We start from the raw sequence: 23,198 nt of genomic DNA on the forward strand, positions 1-23,198 counted from the left end.
CTTCGCAAGAAAGCGAAGGTTGGAGACCGGACGATAGTTGTTTAAAACAGCTGGGTCCAAGGCAGGCTTCTTGAGGAGGGGTCTCACCACCGCCTCCTTCAAGTTCTCAAAGAAGCAGTTATCACTGCCTGGAGCCAGCCTCGTGTCCCCTCCCGAGCCGCATAGACCAGCCAGGAGGGGCACGGGTCCAATAAACACGTGGAGCTCAGCCTCCCCATGATCCTGTCCACATCTTCCGGAGTCACAGAGTCGAACTCTTCCCAGATAACATCACCAAAACCGCTCGTGTCACCTCCGTCAGACTCTGCCCAGTCAGAGTCCAGACCAGCCCGAATCTGAGCAATTTTGTCCGCCAGATGTTGGCTAAACTCCTCGGCGCGACCTTGCAAGGGCTCCTCCCTCACCTCCTGATTGAGGAGGGAGCGGGTCACCCTGAACAGGGCGGCCGGGCGATTATCTGCGGACGTGATGAGGGCAGCAAAGTAGTTAGACTTTGCCGCCCTCATCGCCGCGAGATAAGACCTCGTAGAGGACCTTAGTCGCAATCGGTCGGATTCAGACCAGCTGGATCTCCAACAGCTCTCTAAGCCCCGTCTCCGACGCTTTAAAACATGGGAGACAAAAACCTGATACTTTACTTGACTTGTCTTTTTTGTCCCCAACAACACTTACAAAAATACAATCTGGCAAGCCAAACTTAATGATTTGGAAAGCAACCTGGCAAAAGAAGAAGATTAAAATTGGAGTCAGGAGACGCAATTCATTCTATCAGATGGAATATATGACTAATCACTTGTTTGAATACAGTATAGATATAGATATAGATAGATATATAGATATATGATATAGAGATAGATACATACATAGATATATACAGTAGGTAGATACATAGAGATATATAGATAGACAGACAGACAGACAGACCTTTTAATGGGGCCCTATACTAAGAGGATTGAGATATATAAGTAGTATAATACTTTTAGACTATATGAAATGTTAAAACATTGAGAGGGTCTATTTAAATGAAAAGTTTGGATATTTAAAGGTAATGAATTTTGAGAAAAGTATGCCTGATAAGAGTGGTCTGAATACTGAGGGGAATCTAAGCTTCAATAAGAATCTTGAAAACAGGACATATAATGACTTAATAAGATGACTTTTATAAATACAATGGAAACAAGCTGATTAAAAACATGTTATATGTTGATGTTATTATATGCATAAATACTAAAAAAATGTTTATATTCAACTTGGTATATACTGAAAATATTAAGAATTATATTTGTTTAATGTAGACAAAAGGAGAATATTACAGGAAGAAGAGAGGATCGAGAAATATATTACCAACATATTAATTGTAGGAATTAATTATCATTGTTTGTTTTAAATATAGGAACCGAGACAACACACTGTTCATGAAGCACTAAAGATTGTTATTGTAAAAAATCAAATATAAAATCAAATATATATATATATATATATATATATATATATATATATATATATATATATACACACACATATATACATATATACACATATACACACATATATATACATATACACACACATACATATATATATACATACATACATATACATACACATACATATATACAGGTGAAACTCAAAAAATTAGAATATCATGCAAAAGTTCATTTATTTCAGTAATGCAACTTCAAAGGGGAAACTAATATATGAGATAGACTCATTACATGCAAAGCAAGATAGTTCAAGCCGTGATTTGTCATAATTGTGATGATTATGGCGTACAGCTCATGAAAACCCCAAATCCACAACCTCAGAAAATTAGAATATTGTGAAAAGGTGCAATATTCTAGGCTCAAAGTGTCCCACTCTAATCACCTAATTAAGCCATAACTCCTGCAAAGGGTTCCTGAGCCTTTAAATGGTCTCTCTATCTGGTTCAGTAGGAATCACAATCATGGGGAAGACTGCTGACCTGACAGTTGTGCAGAAAACCATCATTGACACCCTCCACAAGGAGGGAAAGCCTCAAAAGGTAATTGCAAAAGAAGTTGGATGTTCCCAAAGTGCTGTATCAAAGCACATTAATAGAACGTTATGTGGAAGGGAAAAGTGTGGAAGAAAAAGGTGCACAAGCAGCAGGGATGACCGCAGCCTGGAGAGGATTGTCAGGAAAAGGCCATTCAAAAGTGCTGGGGACTTTCACAAGGAGTGGACTGAGGCTGGAGTCAGTGCATCAAGAGCCACCACACACAGACGGATCCTGGACATGGGCTTCAAATGTCGTATTCCTCTTGTCAAGCCGCTCCTGAACAACAAACAACGTCAGAAGCGTCTTACCTGGGCTAAAGAAAAACAGACCTGGTCTGTTGCTCAGTGGTCCAAAGTCCTCTTTTCTGATGAGAGCAACTTTTGCATCTTATTTGGAAACCAAGGACCCAGCGTCTGGAGGAAGAATGGAGAGGCACACACTGCAAGATGCTTGAAGTCCAGTGTGAAGTTTCCACAATCTGTGTTGATTTGGGGAGCCGTGTCATCTGCTGGTGTTGGTTCACTGTGCTTCATTAAGTCCAGGGTCAATGCAGCCGCTATTAAAGCATCCTGGTCTTCCATAACACCTCAGCAGTGCCACAGGCTGATAGCTTCCATGCCACACCGCATTGAGGCAGTAATTGTTGCAAAAGGGGCCCAATCCAAGTACTGAGTACATATGCATGCTTATACTTTTCAGAGGTCCGGTATTGTTCTATGTACACTCCTTGTTTTATTGATGCATGTAATATTCTAATTTTTTGAGATTGTGGATTTGGGGTTTTCATGAGCTGTATGCCGTAATCATCACAATTATGACAAATCATGGCTTGAACTATCTTGCTTTGCATGTAATGAGTGTATCTCATATATTACTTTCCCCTTTGAAGTTGCATTACTGAAATAAATGAACTTTTGCACGATATTCTAATTTTTCGAGTTTCACCTGTATATTATTTTCCCCTTTTAAGTTGCATTACTGAAATAAATGAACTTTTGCACGATATTCTAATTTTTCGAGTTTCACCTGTATGTGTGTGCATATGTATATGAAGGGTTCAAGGGATCATTGTTAGACACCAGAAAATTAAAGTAGCTTCATTTTTAGCTGCTTAGGTTGTGTTAAATAGCAAATAAATATCATGGTTTTAAAAGATAAGTGTCGGGAGCATAAAGTAAACATACAGACTTTGGGATCACTGGGATAGAAGTTCAATAATTATATGGATTTCAGTAAGCTTGAAAATAAATGGCATTCTTGCAGGGCTGCTGTGATTAAAACATTTTGAGTTCCCTGTAAACATGTTGTCCTTAGAATCTGGGTTCACAGTCACAACAAAAGATGGTGGTCATTTGTGCAGATTATAAATAGATACTTTCATCTGTTAGACATTTTCTTCCAAAAGTAAATGGACTAGTGAAGAAATGCTATAAGAAGAATTGTGCTTCATTTCTGCCTCATCCCCCCTTTTTTTTATCCTGCAGGGCCCTCCAGATTTTCAACAAAACCCTCCTGAACCTGTTCCTACCAATTTCAACCAAGCCCCCCGACTTTCCCTCCAAGATCAGTGGCGAGGGCCACCACCCCCTCTTCCGCCCCCACCACCACAGGAGAGAGAACCTTTCTTCATGGGAGGTATGGCCATTGTCTTACCAGTGGGAAGAGACCTTTTCCTTGGTTCTTAGGGAGGGATTGGGCATGAACTACAAAGCCAGAATCTTCTTACCATTTGGTCAATCCCAAAACTGTCCCGTCTTCCTTTGTTTGAAGTCCAGCACTTACCAATTACATGCATACTCTTGAAGCAACATGACTGTTACTCCAGCTCTTTCATATACACTGTTTACCTTGTTAATGTATCCTTACCGCAGAAAATTTTCAGGAAGTTATGCACTAACTGCAGAATGATTTATTGTCAAGCACAAAAGACCAGGTCCACATGTGAAGGTCAATTAAACTGATTTATTGCTAATCATGCCTATGCACAGGAATCTTCTCAATGTTTAACACCTGGTTGGAGTTAGATAAGGGTCAATGGAATTCAAGGGAGGTTAGACTTAGTTCGCTTGTGGCTGTGTAGGGATTCTAGGCTGATCCCTCTTTTAACTCTGCCTCCAGGTTCTACCACTCCTTCTCCTACATTTATCTACAGAACTGGTGACTTCTAGTTGGAGTAGAGAGTATTGGGTTAATTGAAGAAATTGTTGGACATGATCCTGGCAATTCTCCATGAGACTTTAATTTCCAGTAGGTTTGAGCCAAAACTGGTGTTGTGCTTGGCAGATGGGTTGGTTTCATGCCATCTCATTTTGATTTTTCCAACAGAGCTGAGATTTCCCAGCCATCACTTGTTTGAGCAGCGGAGCCCTCCTCCACCACCGCCCCCCCTTCTTAACAGTGTGCATCCTGTGCCCAGCCAAAACTCACTTGCATTCAGCCAGCCTGGACCAGGTTTCAGCCAGCAGGGGCAGCAACCAATGTTTCCAAGAGAAAGGCTGGTAAGGCCAAATCTGCAGCCTCAGGGCCCTATGGGAATCCTTCACTTCAGCCAGCATGGAGCAGCCAATGTACGACCTTTTCTTCCCCCAAGGCAGTCCTTCCTGCAGGTACCAGGGCAGCCGTTCTTAAACCCTCTCACCCAAGCCAGCATGCAGGTATGTAATGATCAGGACAGCCCTCCTCATCTCTGTTGAGTGCTTCTATGACCATTGTAGCCTGAACTTTCAAAGTCTGTGTAGGTCCTCCAGTATAGTTGTTCTTCCTCATTGTTCCCTTTTTGCCTTTTGAAGGAGCATGATTTTAGATAGTAATACAGATCTGCTATCCGCAGTCACTTAAAAATAAAGATGGCAACTCTCTTATTTTTTTTATTTTTTTTTTATTTTAATTCCATTTATATCCCGCCCTTCTCCGAAGACTCAGGGCGGCTTACAAGCTTAGCAGTAGCCTTCATTCTATGTATATGCCTGCTTATTAGGGCTTTTGCCCCCCCCCAAGCGGCATTATTACAAAGTCAGCTTAATTGCCCCCAACAATCTGGGTCCTCATTTTACCTACCTCGGAAGGATGGAAGGCTGAGTCAACCTTGAGCCTGGTGGGATGCGAACCTGAACTAATTGCAGGCAGCTGGTGTTACTTTAAGGAGGCATTAGCCCACTGCTCCACCAAGGCTCTTGTCTGGTACTTGGGGAGAATATAACTAGTTTTTACTGTGTCTTTTTGGCTCTACTTCTAAACCCTCTAAAGTGAGTTGTGGATATTGACCGGCCTAACATAGTTATGCTGTTAGAGGGATTCTGGGAGTTGTAGTCCCAACCTATTGGGAGTGTGGCGGGGAACTGTTACAGGTTATTATATTTAGTCTTAGCTTAGAACATACATTGCTTAAGCAGAATGCTGAGAGAAGCTCCTTTGTAAACAGCTTGAATGCTTAGCATTTGAAGCAATTTAAACATGCCTTTTTATTATTGTGCCAAGCATAACAACATTACTCTCATTAGTGGCCAGCACTAATTGAATTATAAGGGCTAGCTCAGGGGTCTTCAAACTTGGCTCTTTTATGACTTGTGGACTTCAACTCCCAGAATTCCTCAGCCAGTGCCTGGCTGAGGAATTCTGGGAGTTGAAGTCCACAAGTCATAAAAGGGCCAAGTTTGAAGACCCCTGAGCTAGCTGCTTTAAAGAGAAGACATTAAAAAGTGTTGATTTTTGTAAAGCTGTTCCCAGACCTAATAGGATTAGAAGTTTGTAATATGGCATTCTGTTACATATTCCTTGGTTTCCTAGATTGATTTACTCCAGGAGAGATACTGAAGTCTATTTCATGAAAACATGTTTTTGTACTGTGAGTCACTTAAGCATGCATCTAAAAACATTAGGTCTGGAACACTACAATGCTTAGAGCTCCCTCTCTTGGTGCTTTGCTTTCTTCTATGAAAGCTTGAATAACAAACACCAGGTTCTAGTAATTTATTTGCTGATCCATATTTTAGAAAGATTCTGTATTTTATTATCAAAAGTGTTCAAATTCCAGTTGTGATCTTCACCTTCACCCCAAAAAGGAGGAGCTCCAGTATACAGTAATACCTTCATGCAGGAAAGCCCTTAGGTTAATTGAATTTATCAGATTAGAACTGGGTGGGAAATGGGCTGTGCAGCTCTTTAGATCTGAAGATTGAAAGTTGGTCAGAGCAAACAGGTTCAAACTTTAAAGTAGACAATACAGGTAGTCCTTGACTTAACAACCACAACTGGCCCAAAATTTGCATTGCTAAGCAAGGTGGTTGTTGAGTGAATCATGCCTGATTTTATGACCTTTTTCCCACAGTTGTTAAGCAAATTTCTGCAGTTGTTACATGAATCATATAGTTGTTAAGCGAATCCAGCTTCCCCTATTGACTTTGCTTGTCGGAAACTGGCTGGGAAGCTCACAAATGGTGATCACATGACCCCAGGATTCTGCAACTGTCTTAAATACTTGCCATTTGTCAAGCACCTGAATTTTGATCACATGATTGTGGGGATGCTGCGATGGCTATAAGTTTGAGAACCACTCATAAGTCACTTTTTCAGTGCTATTGTAATTTCAGATGGTTGCTAAACAAATGGTTGTAAGTCAGGGACTACCTTTAATGTCTTTGCCCTGGATTACCAAGATTCTGCTGCTGTGTAATCCTAGGAAAATTTATTTTTTGTTTAAAGAGTTGCAGTCGGCTACCACACGTGCCAAAGCATTTTTTGTCTTCAGCTCCCAATTTCTGAACAACCTTACTTTCTGTTAGAGGTTTTTTGTTTCCTTGTTAAGTGCTGATTCTGTCTCGCTAGTAGATGGGGTACAAGCATGACCTTACAACTGCCATGTTTTCAAATCTACAGGGTCATTTGCACCCTCCTATGCAGCCACAGCATCCCCAGCCACCGCCACAACATCCCCAGACGCCCCAACAGCACCCCCAGCCTCACCACCAGACGCACCAGTCCCACCAGCAGCACCACCTGCTGCCTGTGCCTCCCCAGCCTCTGATTCCGGTGGCCCCATCCCAGTTCAGGCTGCACCTGCAGACTTCACAGCAACAGCCAAGTGGCAACTGGATGCAGTGCCAGCAACGGCAAGGTCTAGTAAAGGCCAGGCATGTAAGTGTCCTTTCCATACAGTAAAAAGAGTGTGAGTTCTGATCTCTTTTACTGCTTGCCCCGTCTACTTTCCTCTGTTTGTATTTATTTAATTCATCTTTTCTACCCCACCAAATTAATAGACTCTAGGTGGCTAGAATCTGTGTAACATTTTCATTTTTAATATTTATTTGTATCCCACTTTTATTTTTATCCCACTTTTCCTCTGGAAGTTTGAAGGAAGTAGGGCTGGTGCTTTCCACTAGTTGTTACGTATTTAAATGTATTGGCTGCCCAACTCCAATGGATTTGGGGTGGTATATGAAAGTAGGGGAAAAAACATAAAAGCAGCAAAAAGCTTTATACAGTGGATATAAAAAGTCTACACACCCCTGTTAAAATCCCAGGTTTTTGAGATGCCCACTGTGTCAGATGGGCAGCCCACATAAAAATAATCTAATAAACAGCAAAGCAAAAAAGTGGCCTTAGACCAAGCATGTCAAACTGCTGGCCCATGGGCCGGATCCATCTTTTTTTTTAATCCCATTTATATCCCGCCCTTCTCTGAAGACTCAGGGCGGCTTACAATCTAAGAAGCACAAATCAATGTGCTTAGCAATAGCCTTCATTCTATGTATATGCCTGCTTATTAGGGCTTCCCCCCCCCCAGCGGCATTTTTACAAAGTCAGCTTATTGCCCCCAACAAACCGCGCCCACCCCATTGCCAGCAATGGGGGAAAAGTCGTGATACGTCACGCGACATCATGTGACAAGTTTGACATGCCTGCCTTAGACAAATCATAAACATCAACCTAAGGCCTGGGACCAAAGCCAGACTTTCAAAGCTTTCTGGAAGCCTAGGAGAGAGGGCACTCTCCTTATCTCTGAGGGGGGATTTTCCAGAGGGTGGAGACCCCAACAGCGAAGCCACGCTTCCTTGGTCCCACACAATGACAAGGTTTAATAGAGGGGATTTTGAGCACACCCACTGTGCCAGTACCTATCAGGTGGGCAGAAACTATTGGAGACCACTGGTCTCTCAGATACCCAAACTGTATGCAGTATACAAATTATAGTTATACCAGGTGAACTCTTTCTGGTAAATTAGACTGAGAGACTTGTCCAGTTATCTATAGAAGAGTAGGGGGTTGAACCAACGTTGGTCCATGTTTACTCTCTTAACCACTGCAAATTGCTCTGAGGATAATTGTATCCTACCTGCTTGCCTTTCTTTTCTCATTCCACACTCCCTTCTGTATCCCTTGTGAACTACATTTTAATATGACTCCCATTCACTGATCTGTTGACAGATTCGTATGGTATGGAAACAAGCTACCATCATATAGGTTGTCTTTGAGTTGAGTGGGGCTCTCAAGTGAAAGATGCTAGGAACTGGAAGTTAGTAGTTTATAAGCTGCTACAGATTACCTACTGTTACCATGGATTCTGAATTCAGTAATATCAGGAGGTGTAAGCAGTGTCTCATTCATCCCACCACCGGACCTGCCCCACCCAATTAGAGATAGCCTGGAATGAAAGGAGCTGGGGTTGCTTTCACTGGTAATTTTGTAACCCCCTCCCCCATGAGTCATGAGTAAGGCTGAAAGAAAGAAAATGCCTTCCTCCTTCTAATAATAAAAGAAAACACAAAGGCAGTTTAGAAACAGCAGCTTTTAATTTACAAAGGTGTAGTTTATCTGAAGGGGGTTATACCCAGTGGTGGGATTCAAATATGTGAACAACCGGTTCTCTGTGTGGATGCCACTTCTGGAAGTCCATTCTGGGCCTGGGCAACAACAAATTAGCTACCGGTTCTGCTGAAGTGGTGCGAGCTGGCTGAATCCCACCACTGGTTATACCACATAATTCCCATGACACAAACTGACACCCAAAGTACTTACAGTATTTATTAGAGAACACATGGTAACAAAGAGAAGCATGGATCAGCATCACAAAAAATAGCATGTTTAAAGAAAGTAATAATAAAATAAGCTCATCTAAAACAGCTACTGAGCCTACTGGAATAATAGTTGTGAAACTATAAACAATCAGAATAGAGCTGGAAGGGACCTGGGAGGTCTTCTCTAGTCCAACCGCCTGCTCAAGCAGGAGACCCTATACCACAGGTCTGCAACCCGTGGCTCCGGAGCCGCATGCGGCTCTTTCAGCCGTCTCCTGTGGCTCCCAGTCCTCTGCTACGTGTAGTCCAAAAAAAAAAGTGGGACTAAAAAAGTTCAACCAATCAATTCAAATACGCAGGGTAGGTGCATATCTCGCCTTGGCTCCACTCTTCAGTCAAACCCTGTTCTGTGTGTGCGCACATGTACGCACATGTGCACACATTTTTTGCGGCTCCCAGTTTTTCCTTTTGTGAGGGAACCGGTTCTGAGTGGCTCTTTCACTGTTTCAGGTTGCTGACCCCTGCCCTATACCATTTCAGATAGGTGGCTGTCCAGTCTTTTCTTAAAAACCTCCACTGATGAATCACCCACAACTTCTCATGACAACCTGTTCCACTGGTTAATTGAACTCACTGTTAGGAAGTTTCTCCTTAATTCCAGGTTGCTTCTCTCTTTGATTAGTTTCCATCCCTTGTTTATTGTCCTGCCTACAGGTGTTTTGGCAAATAAGTTGACCCCCTCGTCTTTGTGGCACCTGTCAAATACTGGAATACTGCTATCATGTCACCCCTAGTCCTTCTTTATAAAGCGGTACTAATACTTCACTAATATTTAAGTGATCCACTAGCACGCCAAGGTCCCCCTCACAGTTACTGTTTTTGAGCCAGGTTTCACTTAATCTGTACTTGTACCTTTGGTTTTTCTTGCCTAAGTGTAAAACCTTGCTTTTCTCCACATTAAATTTCATGTTGTTGGATAGGGCCCATTGTTCAAGTCTGTCAAGATCTTTTTGGATCCTGAGCTTGTCTTCTGGGGTGTTGGCTATTCCTGCCAGCTTTGTGTCATCTGCAAATTTGATAAGTTCTTCTATTCCCTCATCCAAGTCATTTATGAAGATACTAAAGAGTACTGGGCCTAAGATGGAACCTTATGGTAACCCACTGCTTATTTCCCTCCATGTAGATATAGTACCATTAAGGACTACTCGTTGAGGACAGTTTGTCAGCCAGTTACAAATCCATCTGGTGGTGATGCTGTCTACCCCACATTTTCCTAGCTTACCAAGAAGTAGGTTGTGATCTACTTTGTCGAATGCTTTGCTGAAGTCTAAATATACTATGTCCACAGCATTTCACTGGTCTTCTAATTTAGTCACTTTGTCAAAGAATGAAATAAGATTGGTTTGGCATGATCTGTTTTTAACAAACCCATGCTGGCTTTTAGTTATAACTTTATTTGTTTCTAGATGTTCACAGATCTGTTTTTTTATTATTTTTTCCAGTATCTTCCCAGGTATTGATGTTAGGCTGATTGGTCTGTAGTTTCCTGGGTCTGTTTCCCCCCCTCCTTTTTTTTGAAGATGGGAACCACATCGGCCCTTTTCCAATCCTCAGGTAATTCCCCAGTGTTCCAGGATTTTTGAAAGATGTGGTACAATGGTTCTGAGATAACATCCACCAGCTCTTTCAGAACTCTGGGATGTAATCTGTCAGGTCCTGGTGATTTATATTCATCAAGATCAGATAGGTGTTCCCTAACCATTTTCTTGCTTATTGTAATTTTTATTTATTGTCTTTAACAGTTAGGTTTTTGGTAGGTTGGGCTATAGTTTCTTTTTGCATGAAGACTGATGCAAAGAATGAGTTAAGCAGTTCTGCTTTCTGTCTGCTGCCTGTTACTTCCTTGCCATCTTCTATAACAACAACAACAACAACAATAATAATAATAAAGTTGGAAGGGACCTTGGAGGCCATCTAGTCCAACCTCCTGCCCAGGCAGGAAACCCTATACAATTTCAGACAAATGGCTGTCTAGTCTCTTCTTAAATACTTCCAGTGTTGGAGCATTCACAACTTCTGGAGGCAGGTTGTTCCACAGATTAATTGTTCTGACTGTCAGGAAGTTTCTCCTTAGTTCTAGGTTGCTTCTCTCCTTGACTAGTTTCCATCCGTTGCTTCTTGTCCTGCTTTCAGGTGCTTTGGAGAATAGCTTGACTCCCTCTTCTTTGTGGCAACCCCTGAGATATTGGAACACTGCTCTCATGTTACCCTTCACCTTTCTCTTCATTAAACTACAGGTGAAACTCGAAAAATTAGAATATCGTGCAAAAGTTCATTTATTTCAGTAATGCAACTTAAAAGGGGAAACTAATATATGAGATAGACTCATTACATGCAAAGCAAGATAGTTCAAGCCATGATTTCTCATAATTGTGATGATTATGGCTTACAGCTCATGAAAACCCCAAATCCACGATCTCAGAAAATTAGAATATTGTGAAAAGGTGCAATATTCTAGGCTCAAAGTGTCCCACTCTAATCAGCCAATTAAGCCATAACACCTGCAAAGGGTTCCTGAGCCTTTAAATGGTCTCTCAGTCTGGTTCAGTAGGAATCACAATCATGGGGAAGACTGCTGACCTGACAGTTGTGCAGAAAACCATCATTGACACCCTCCACAAGGAGGGAAAGCCTCAAAAGGTAATTGCAAAAGAAGTTGGATGTTCCCAAAGTGCTGTATCAAAGCACATTAATAGAAAGTTATGTGGAAGGGAAAAGTGTGGAAGAAAAAGGTGCACAAGCAGCAGGGATGACCGCAGCCTGGAGAGGATTGTCAGGAAAAGGGCATTCAAAAGTGTTGGGGACTTTCACAAGGAGTGGACTGAGGCTGGAGTCAGTGCATCAAGAGCCGCCACACACAGACGGATCCTGGACATGGGCTTCAAATGTCGTATTCCTCTTGTCAAGCCGCTCCTGAACAACAAACAACGTCAGAAGCGTCTTACCTGGGCTAAAGAAAAACAGACCTGGTCTGTTGCTCAGTGGTCCAAAGTCCTCTTTTCTGATGAGAGCAACTTTTGCATCTCATTTGGAAACCAAGGACCCAGAGTCTGGAGGAAGAATGGAGAGGCACACACTGCAAGATGCTTGAAGTCCAGTGTGAAGTTTCCACAGTTTGTGTTGATTTGGGGAGCCATGTCATCTGCTGGTGTTGGTCCACTGTGCTTCATTAAGTCCAGGGTCAACGCAGCCGTCTACCAGGAGATTTTGGAGCACTTCATGCTTCCTTTAGTTTTCCCTTTTAAGTTGCATTACTGAAATAAATGAACTTTTGCACGATATTCTAATTTTTCAAATTTCACTTGTATGAGATAGACTCATTACATGCAAAGCAAGATATTTCAAGCCGTGATTGAGCAAGGTACCACCTATACTATACCTGTGCATTTGGTTTTTCTTGCCTAAATGTAGGACCTTACTTTTTTCACCATTGAATTAGATAGCGCCCAATGTTCAAGTCTGTCGAGATCCTTCTGGATCTTAACCCTACACTGAGGAGAAAAAGTATTTGATCCCCTGCTGATTTTGTACGTTTGCCCACTGACAAAGAAATGATCAGTCTATAATTTTAATGGTAGGTTTACTTTAACAGTGAGAGACAGAATAACAACAAAAAAATCCAGAAAAACGCATTTCAAAAAAGTTATAAATTGATCTGCATTTTAATGAGTGAAATAAGTATTTGATCCCCTATCAATGAGCAAGGTTTCTGGCTCCCAGGTGTCTTTTATACAGGTAATGAGCTGAGATTAGGAGCACTCTCTTAAAGGGAGTGCTCCTAATCTCAGCTTGTTGCCTGTATAAAAGACACCTGTCCACAGAAGCAATCAGATTCCAAACTCTCCACCATGGCCAAGACCAAAGAGCTGTCCGAGGATGTCAAGGACAAGATTGTAGACCTACACAAGGCTGGAATGGGCTACAAGATTATCGCCAAGCAGTTTGGTGAGAAGGTGACAATAGCTGGTGCAATTATTCGCAAATGGAAGAAACACGGCATAACTGTCAATCTCCCTCGGTCTGGGGCTCCATGCAAGATCTCACCTTGTGGAGTTTCAATGATCATGATAATGGTGAGGAATCAGCCCAGAACTACACAGGAGGATCTTGTCAATGATCTCAAGCTAGCTGGGAGCATAGTCACCAAGAAAACAATTGGTAACACACTATGCCGTGAAGGACTGAAATCCTGCAGCGCCTGCAAGGTCCCCCTGCTGAAGAAAGAACATGTACAGGCCTGTCTGTAGTTTGTCAATGAACATCTGAATGAGGAGAACTGGGTGAAAGTGTTGTGGTCAGATGAGACCACAATCAACCTCTTTGGCATCAACTCAACTCGCCGTGTTTGGAGAAGTAGGAATGCTGCCTGTGACCCCAAGAACACCATCCCCACCGTCAAACATGGAGGTGGACACATTATGCTTTGGGGGTGTTTTTCTGCTAAGGGCACAGGACAACTTCACCGCATCAAAAGGATGAAGAACAGGGCCATGTACCATCAAATCTTGGGTGAGAACCTTCTTCCCTCAGCCAGGGCATTGAATATGGGTCATGGATGGGTATTGCAGCATGGCAATGACCCAAAACACTCGGCCAAGGCAACAAAGGAGTGGCTCAAGAAGAAGCACATTAAGGTCCTGGAGTGGCCGAGCCAGTCTCCAGACCTTAATCCCATAGAAAATCTGTGGAGGGAGCTCAAGGTTCGAGCTGCCAAACATCAGCCTCGAAACCTTAATGACTTGGAGAGGATCTGCAGTGAGGAGTGGGACAAAATCCCTCCTGAGATGTGTGCAAACCTGGTGGCCAATTACAAGAAACATCTGACCTCTGTGATTGCCAACAAGGGTTTTGCCACCAAGTACTACCGTAAGTCATGTTTTGCGAAGGGGTCAAATTTGTTGTTATTCTGTTGTCACTGCTAAAATAAACCTACCATTAGAATTATAAACTGATCATTTCTTTCTCAGTGGGCAAACATACAAAATCAGCAAGGGATCAAATACATTTTCCCTCTCTCTACCCATTCACATAAGGTGACTGATGAGGGGGGTTTCCTTGGGTATTCTGGCATGGGCACAAACTCCATCACTGTACATCACTTCAGCAAACGGCAGGAGTTCCACCCAATTTGATAGATGACATAGCAACGTAGGTATTGTTTATTATGGCGTTAGCTCATTCTGCGGCCCCATGTGTACTCAGATGAAAAGCCGAACTGAGGCCTTGAGAGCACCCTATTAGCCTTACAAATTCACGCCAAAAATTTGCCGTAAACTGAGTCTTAGATGATCTGTTTTGGCACTCCATGCAATCCGTACATGTTGCCATTACTGAAACATGGTGGGATGAAACTCATGACTGGATTGTACTGATGCAAGGATACAAATTATTCAAAAGAAACAGACCTAACAAAAGAGGAGGTGGAGTTGCATTATATATAAAATCACTACATCTCTACAAATACACAAAACCAAGGATGAAAACCACCTAGAATCCATATGGGTCAATATAAAAGGAAAAAAGAATGACATTGCTATAGGTGTATACTACAGGCCACCCAACCAAGCAGAAGAAATAGATTAACTTTTTGATAAACAGCTAACAAATGTATGTAGGAAACATACCACAGTAGTAATAGGAGATTTAACTAACCTGATATCAACTGGGAGACAAACTCTGCAGCAAGTGGGAGATCGAACAGATTCCTAAACAACCTAGTTGACAACTTTGTTATACACAAAGTAGAGGAGGGAACTATAGGAAAAGTTATACTGTACCTAATTCTTACTAATAGAGAAGAAGTGATAGAGGGTGTTGAAGTTGCCGGAACTTTGGGCGAGAGCAACCACGTCATATTGGAATTCAATATAATGCAAACAGATAGAACATAATCCAGCCAGAGTCTTAAACTATAAAAGAGCTCATTTTAACAAACTCAGAGGCTAAGAAAAAATCCATGGATGAAAATCCTAAAGGGGAAAACAACTCAAGAAGCGTCGGAAACACTGAAAAATATGATTATAAAAGCCCAGTCCAACACAACACTACTGAAAAAGAGAAAACAAGAAATCCAAGAAGAAACCAGTATGGTTGCACAAAAATCTCTTTGATAAACTGAAAGACAAAAAGGACAAGTACAAAAAATGGAAAGAGGGACAGATATCTAAGGCAGAGTACAGGTAGTCCTCGAGTTACGAGTGTAATGGAGCCTGCCTATTCCACTTGTAACTCAAAAACTTTTTACAGTGAATCTTGTACTTTGAATGAGATCACTTCCTTGCTCGTTAAGATGCACGTGGCTTGTTAAGTGCACATGAGTTATCTCAGCGTGGGGAAGGGCATGGGGGCCTAGTGATGGAATAGGCCCCCAAGGCCTCCCCCATCCATTAAGATACCTCATGCTTCCCCTTCCCTTCCTGCTGTGCTGGACTCACTTAGCTTGAAAAGATCTGTCTCCTCTCTGCCGCGGTTTCTGCCTTTGAGGGAGAGGAGAGTCGATGAAAGCTCCTGGGTGCCCGTAATATCGCGCAAGTTCAGGCACTGATACTCTTTTGCAGAGAGTGAGCTTGAACTCTCGTCTTGTTTGCTCCTGCCCCCAACTCCTTTCCGCCACTGCCAGAACAATTTTCACCAGGACAGAGACCTTGGGGAAACTGGAAGCTCCATCTGCATGCAAATGCATGCTTAGAAACGGAGCACCTCGCTTCATGGCTCCATTTTCGCTAGAAAAAGCCATTTCTCAAGCCTCTTCCTGGCAAAAACAATCCTCCGGAGGGAGGCTGTTTTCACAGGATAGCTCTCAATAAGGCTGGCTCGCTCTGGACGCTTGTTTTTGTAGGATTGCTCTCAATAAGAGCGAGGTGCACTTTGGCTCCATTTGTTCTGTACCAGCCTGCTACCGGCCCTGCAGAAAAGGCAGGGACAACCTTTTTTACAAGAAGGCAAGAGGCTGGAACTAAGCCTGCCAAATTTATTAACATAAAAACATAAACAGAGCAAAGAGAGCAAACACGAACCATGAAACAGGAACTATTCAAACGGTTGCCTTCAGCAAACCAGCCTTCCCACGCATTCCCCTTTTAAACAGTTCAGGGCGTGGCTTCTCTCTGCCTCCTTCTGAGGTGCCCCATTGCCTTCCTCTGTTTACTCCTGATTGACTGCCTCCTGCGTCAGGCGTCCTTGAACAGGGCCAGCTGTGGGTCATCTTCATCCACGCTGTCAGGCTCACGCAGCTGGGTCTGCATCGTGACCAGGTGGGAGGGGCCTGGCTGAGGGCTCTGTGGAGCCTCAATATTATTCTCAGCAAACTCTCCAACACCCCCCTCCTCCTCCTCTGAATCATCCGACCCAACTGCCGAACCCACAGGCTGACCCTGAATCACAACACTATCCCGCACCGCAGGGCCCGTCCCCTGGGTCTGCCGATCCGGATGCGGTCGGGATGGAAATTGTTCATGAAAAGCGGACACCAAAGCAGGGGCATGAACGGCGGTCGCGTCCTCCCAGGTGAAGACCTCTGGTCCGTAACCTTTCCATTCAATCAGGTACTGGAAACGACATTTCAGCCAATGGGAGTCCCTGATGCTGGCGACCTCGTACTTGGGGGTGCTGTCTCCATCACGAGGTCCTGATGGGGGAGGTTCCGCTCGGCGGAGTGGACAGGCCGGTTGCTCTGGGACCAACAGAGACCGATGAAAGACTGGGTGCACGCGCAGGGAACGTGGCAGAGTTAAGCGATAGGCGACCGGATTGATGACAGCCTCGACTGGGAACGGTCCTAAATAACGGTGATCTAACATTCTCACCGGCCGTGTTGACGGTAGGTTCCTGGTGGACAACCAGACCCGATCTCCCAACGATAGTGGAGGCGTATCCCGTCTTGACCGGTCAGCAAACCTTTTGTAATCGGCCTTGGCCTTCTCTAACTGACGTCGCACCAATCGATGGATCGCCTGTAACTCTGCCATGAAGTCGTTCGCTGCCAGCTCCGGTGAGTCCACGGGAGAAAGGGGGAAAAACCGGGGGTGATATCCCACATTGGCCAAGAACGGTGTCATCTGTGTGGAGGTGTGCTGTGAATTGTTAAATGCAAACTCAGCTATGGCCAGATAGTCCACCCAATTGTTTTGCTGCAGATTGACGTAGCAGCGCAGATATTGTTCCAGAATACCTATGACCTTCTCGGTTCCCCCGTCAGTTTGAGGATGATGTGCGGATGAGAGGCAAATCTTGATATCCAACGCATGCATCAACTCCTACCAGAGGCGGGCTGTAAACTGGGCCCCCCTAGCAGAGACGACTCTATCAGGGAGGCCGTGCAGCCAGAACACCTGCTGAATGAACATACGACTAGTGGCACGGGCTGACGGTAAGCCGCGACAGGGGATGAAGTGCGCCATCTTGGTCAGCATGTCCACCACCACATACACTGTCGTAAAACCAGAGGATGGGGGTAAATCCATCAAGAAGTCCATGGACACAGCCCCCCAGGGTCTTTTGGGTGTCGGCAAGGGCTGCAGTAATCCAGGCGGGGCCCGTCGCTGACTTGGCCTGTTTGCATGGGATGCAGTAGGTGACATAGGACTGGACGTCGTGTCAGACTCGGGGCCACCAGAAGGTACGGGAGACCAGGTTCAGGGTCTTGAACAGGCCAAAATGCCCCGCCGCCAGGTTATCGTGACACTGGCTGAGGATGAGTCCCCTGAGTGGCCCTCCTGGAACGTAGAGCCGGTCACAATAATACAAGAGTCCATCCGTGACCGTCCAAGGAGAATCTGGCCCCACCTCCTCCTTCCGCTGAGCCACCCACACCTCCTGCTGCTGTGCCTCCCGGATCCGAGCCCGTATTTCAACCGGCTCCCGCACCGCAGCAAAAGACTCAACGGGGATCACTGTCCTGGGCAGAAGCTTGTCTTCCACTCGGGAATATTCGGGCTTTCTGCACAGAGCATCCGCTCTTTGATTGTGCCTGCTAGGTATGTACCGAACTCGGAAGTCGAACCTCGCAAAGAAAAGAGACCACCGGATCTGGCGTTGGTTCAAATTCCGAGCGGTCTGCAGGCTTTCCAAATTCTTATGGTCCGTCCGAACCTCGATTTGATGCCACACTCCCTCTAGATGATGCCTCCAGGCATCGAGCGCCACTTTGATGGCCAGCAGCTCCTTCTCCCAGATTGTATAATTGCGCTCCGACGGGTTCAGTTTTCGTGAATGGTACGCGCAAGGGAATTGGGTACCACTGGGCGTCGTTGCCTGGAGTAACACTGCCCCAATGGCAATGTCGGAGGCGTCCGCCTCCACACCAAACGGCCGTTGCAGGTCAGGATGCTTCAAGATGGGCTCCTTCATGAAGGCTTCCTTCAAAGTCTGGAAAGCCTGTTGTTCTGGAGCGTTCCACTGGAACCGAGTCTTCTTCTGCAGGAGCCGGGTGAGGGGGGCTGTCAAGGCAGCAAACCCAGGGATGAAAGTTCGGTAATAGTTGGCGAACCCAAGAAGTCGCTGAACATTTTTCACGCGACGCGGGGGTTGCCAACTCTGCAAAGACTCAACCTTACTCGGCTCCATGGCGATGCCCTCAGGAGAAATGCGGTGACCCAGGAAATCGATGGTCACCCGGTAGAACTGGCACTTCTCCAACTTGGCAAACAGTCGATGTTCTCGGAGTCGCTGCAGGACCTGATGGAGATGCTGATGGTGCACTTCACGCGACGGGGAGTAGATCAGGATGTCGTCCAAGTAGATCACGACAAACTGATCCAACAAATCCCGGAAAATGTCGTTCATGAAATGCTGAAACACAGCGGGGGCATTGGTCAGGCCAAACGGCATCACCGTAGACTCAAAATGTCCATAACGAGTACCAAACGCCGTCTTCCACTCATCACCCGGCCGAACCCTGACGAGGTTGTAAGCTCCACGCAGGTCCAGTTTCGTGAAGATCTTAGCCTCCCGGAGTCGGTCCAAGAATTCGGAGATGAGGGGCAGAGGGTAACGATTGCACACCGTGATGGCGTTGAGTTTCCTATAATCGCAGCAAAGCCGCAATTCGCCCGACTTTTTGACAAAGAGCACGGGTGCAGACACTGGCGAGGACGAGGACCGGATGAAACCGCGAGCCAAATTCTTCTCCAGAAAGTCCCACAATGGAGCCACCTCGGGATCCGACATGGAGTACAAACGCCCCACTGGGAGAGGCGCATCAGGGACTAAATCAATGGGGCAGTCATAGGGCCTGTGCGGGGGTAATTGATCCGCCTCTGTCTCGCTGAACACATCAGCAAAGTCGGACAGTTCGGGAGGCAAGGAAACCCCTGGGGAACCGTCCACCTGGCCGGCACAGATATGGCGGGAGTGGTCCACGCACTGCAAGCTTGGGAAGGTGACCAAGTTCTGTGACCAATAGATCTGTGGGTCATGCGCCCGGAGCCACGCCAGTCCCAAGACCACGGGGAAGTGCAGATCTGAGGTGATATAGAACTGGATGGCCTCCACATGGGAACTGATGGCCATACATAATGGTTGCGTGGCGGCCGTAATTGGCCCAGACAGGAGCACTCGACCATCAATAGTCTCCACTAACATGGGCGGATCCACCGGGCACTGGGGAACAGCCCATTTGGACACAAATGCTGAGTCCATAAAATTTGTGGTGGCCCCAGAGTCAATTAAGGCATGGACTGGAATCCCCTCTGGCTTGCCAGGAAGGATCAGACGTGCCTCAGATATCAGATGCCGTGGAGGTCCACAGGCAGCATCGGAAAGACGTCGCTCAGTGTTGTTGTGGGACGCCCGATCTATCACACCGTCTAGATCGGGCTCGGGGCGTTTCCCGACAGAAAAGTAGGGGACTTTCTCGGGGCAGACTCGGTCACCGATGCCCGCTGTCGCTTCTTTGGGCAAAAAGCAGTCAAATGCCCAGGGTCCCCGCAATAAAAACACAACCCCCCCGATCGTCGTCTGTTCATTTCAGTCACTGATAGACGAGACCTGGCGGCACCCAGCTCCATTGGCTCCTCCCTTTGAACTGGGGGCTCACGCACAACAGGGGCTGCAGGGGTCTGTGGGGTGGCAACCGAGCATCGATCCGCAGGCAGAGATGGATCAACCCATTCAGGTCTGAGGGAATATCCACACGGGCCAGCTCATCCAACATCTCCTCCGACAATCCATCCTGGAAGGCATCCACAAGCACAGCCTCATTCCAGGTGGAATCCTGGCTAAGCAGCCGAAAATCGCTGATATAGCCCTGTAGGGGGCGTTGACCCTGCCTCAGAGCTTTCAGGCGTCGAGTAGCAGTCTGCGTCTTTATAGGGTCCTCATACATCAGACGCATATGATCACAAAACCCCACAAAGTTGTCCAGCAATGGACTAGGTTGAGCCAGCAGAGGCGTGCCCCAATGAGCTGCATCATCCGAAAGAAGGCTTAACACAAACCCCACCTTATCCCGGTCAGTGGGGAAATCAGCTGCTCTCACGCTGATAAAGAGCTGGCATTGTCCCAGGAAAGCAGGAAACAGTTCTGGATTGCCAGTAAATTTATCTGGCATCGCAACTTGGCATTTTCTCCTGGGTGGGGGTGATGGTGGGGGTGCAGCATGGACCTGAGCTTGCAGTTGAGCCACCTGAGCTGCCAACAAAGTGAGTTGCTGGGCGAGCTGGGCATTCTCAGCACGTAGCTGCTCCATAATAATAGTAAGGGGTGGGATGCTCAAGGCAAACTGTTCTGTACCAGCCTGCTACCAGCCCTGCAGAAAAGGCAGGGACAACCCCTTTTACAAGAAGGCAAGAGGCTGGAACTAAGCCTGCCAAATTTATTAACATAAAAACATAAACAGAGCAAAGAGAGCAAACACAAACCATGAAACAGGAACTATTCAAACTTTTGCCTTCAGCAAACCAGCCCTCCCACGCATTCCCCTTTTAAACAGTTCAGGGCGTGGCTTCTCTCTGCCTCCTTCTGAGGTGCCCCATTGCCTTCCTCTGTTTACTCCTGATTGACTGCCTCCTGCGTCGGGCGTCCTTGAACAGGGCCAGCTGTGGGTCATCTTCATCCACGCTGTCAGGCTCACACAGCTGGGTCTCCGTCGTGACCAGGTGGGAGGGGCCTGGCTGAGGGCTCTGCGGAGCCTCAAGGCCATCATCAGCAAGCTCTTCAACACCCCCCTCCTCCTCCTCTGAGTCGTCCGACCCAACTGCCGAACCCACAGGCTGACCCTGAATCACAACACCATTTTCGCCAGGAAGGGGCTTGAGAAATGGCTTTTTCCTGGCGAAAAGAAGACTCCAGAGCGAGCTTCTTTTCCATTTTTGCCGGGAAAAGCCGTTTCTCAAGCCTCTTCCAGGCACAAACAGAGCCAAACAGCAAGACGCGCTCGCTCAGGAGGCTTGTTTTCGACAGGAAGGGGCTTGAGAAATGGCTTTTTATTTATTTATTTATTAAATTTATATGCTGCCCTTCTCCCTAAGGACTCAGGGCGGCTCACAACAATAAAAATTAAGAGACATAAAATACAAAAATTAAAAAAGAATTAAACAATGAATATAAGAAATACGGGGCAATTTACACAATAAAAACCAAATCAAAAACCATGGTCAGTCCAGGCCCGCTTGTTGGAACAACCATGTCTTCAGGTCACGGTGGAAGGATCGAAGGTCGGGGGCCGTCCACAGCTCCGGAGGCAGTTCATTCCAGAGGGTCGGCGGGCCCACAGAGAAGGCTGTCCCCCTGGGGGCCGCCAGCCGGCATTGCCTGGCCTACAGAACCCTGAGGAGGCCAACTCTGTGGGAGCGAACCGGGCGATGGGAGGTTGACATTGGCAGCAGGTGGTCTCGCAAGTACCCCGGGCCTAAGCCATGTAGGGCTTTAAAGGTAATTACCAGCACCTTGAATCGTACCCGGAGGGCAACCGGAAGCCAATGCAGCTCGCGCAGGAGGGGTGTAACATGGGAGTATCGAGATACTCCCATAAGCACCTGCACGGCTGCATTTTGCACCAGTTGAAGCCTCCAGGTGCACTTCAAGGGCAGCCCCATGTAGAGAGCATTGCAGTAATCCAGGCGAGAAGTGACAAGGGCGTGGGTGACCGTGCATAGGGCATCTCGGTCCAAAAAGGGGCGCAACTGGCGTACCAGGTGAACCTGTGCAAAAGCCCCCCTGGTCACGGCAGCCAGATGGTCTTCCAAATTAAGTCGTGAATCCAGGAGGACACCCAAGTTGCGGGCCCTTTCTGAGGGGGGCAATAACCCCCCCATAAGAAGAGATGGAACCTGCTGGACAGTATGAGATGCCGATATCCACAGCCACTCGGTCTTGGAGGGGTTCAGCCTGAGCCTGTTCCTTCCCATCCAGACTTGCACCGCCTCCAGGCACCGGGACATCACGTCAAGGGCATCACTGGGTTGGCTCAGGGTGGAGATAAACAACTGGGTATCATCGGCATATTGGTGATACCTCACCCCAAAGCCACAGATGATCTCACCCAGCGGCTTCATATAGATGTTGAACAGGAGGGGGGAGAGAACCGACCCCTGAGGAACCCCACAAGAAAGGGGCCTCGGGGTAGATCTCTGCCCCCCTGCCACTACAAACTGCGAACGGCCCGAGAGGTAGGAGGAGAACCACCGTAAAACAGTGCCTCCCACTCCCAACCCCTCGAGCCTTCGCAGCAGGATACCATGGTTGATGGTATCAAAAGCCGCTGAGAGGTCAAGTAGGACCAGGACAGAGGAGCAACCCCTGTCCCGGGCCCGCCAGAGATCATCTACCAGTGCGACCAATGCCGTTTCCATGCTGTAACCGGGTCTGAAATCGGACTGGTACGGGTCCAGATAGTCCGCTTCATCCAGGAATTGCGGAAGCTGACGCGCCACAACACTCTCGACAACCTTCGCTACAAAGCGAAGGTTGGAGACAGGACGATAGTTATTCAACGAGCCCGGGTCCAGAGCAGGCTTCTTGAGGAGGGGCCTTACCACTGCCTCTTTTAAAGTGGAGGGGAAGACACCCTCTGTCAATGAAGCATTGACAACTGCCTGTAGCCAGCCCCCTGTCACCTCCCCGGCGGCCGAAACCAGCCAGGAGGGACATGGGTCCAATAAACAAGT

At 46.3% G+C, this 23,198-nt stretch overlaps 1 protein-coding gene across 4 annotated transcripts in view; it reads left to right on the forward strand.

The window, feature by feature from the left end:
• Positions 1–23,198, forward strand: part of LOC310648253 (RNA-binding protein 33-like) — a 265,966-nt gene that overhangs the window by 136,255 nt on the left and 106,513 nt on the right. For all 4 annotated transcript variants that reach the window (XM_083375996.1, XM_083375998.1, XM_083375997.1 and 1 more), the window contains 3 exons: positions 3,505–3,655; positions 4,346–4,674; positions 6,896–7,153. In XM_083375996.1, the coding sequence (XP_083232122.1) occupies positions 3,505–3,655; positions 4,346–4,674; positions 6,896–7,153 (738 nt within the window). The remainder of the gene's footprint in view (positions 1–3,504; positions 3,656–4,345; positions 4,675–6,895; positions 7,154–23,198) is intronic.

This window comes from Vipera ursinii (genome assembly GCF_947247035.1).
Source record: "Vipera ursinii genome assembly, chromosome: W".
Lineage (NCBI taxonomy): Eukaryota > Metazoa > Chordata > Lepidosauria > Squamata > Viperidae > Vipera > Vipera ursinii.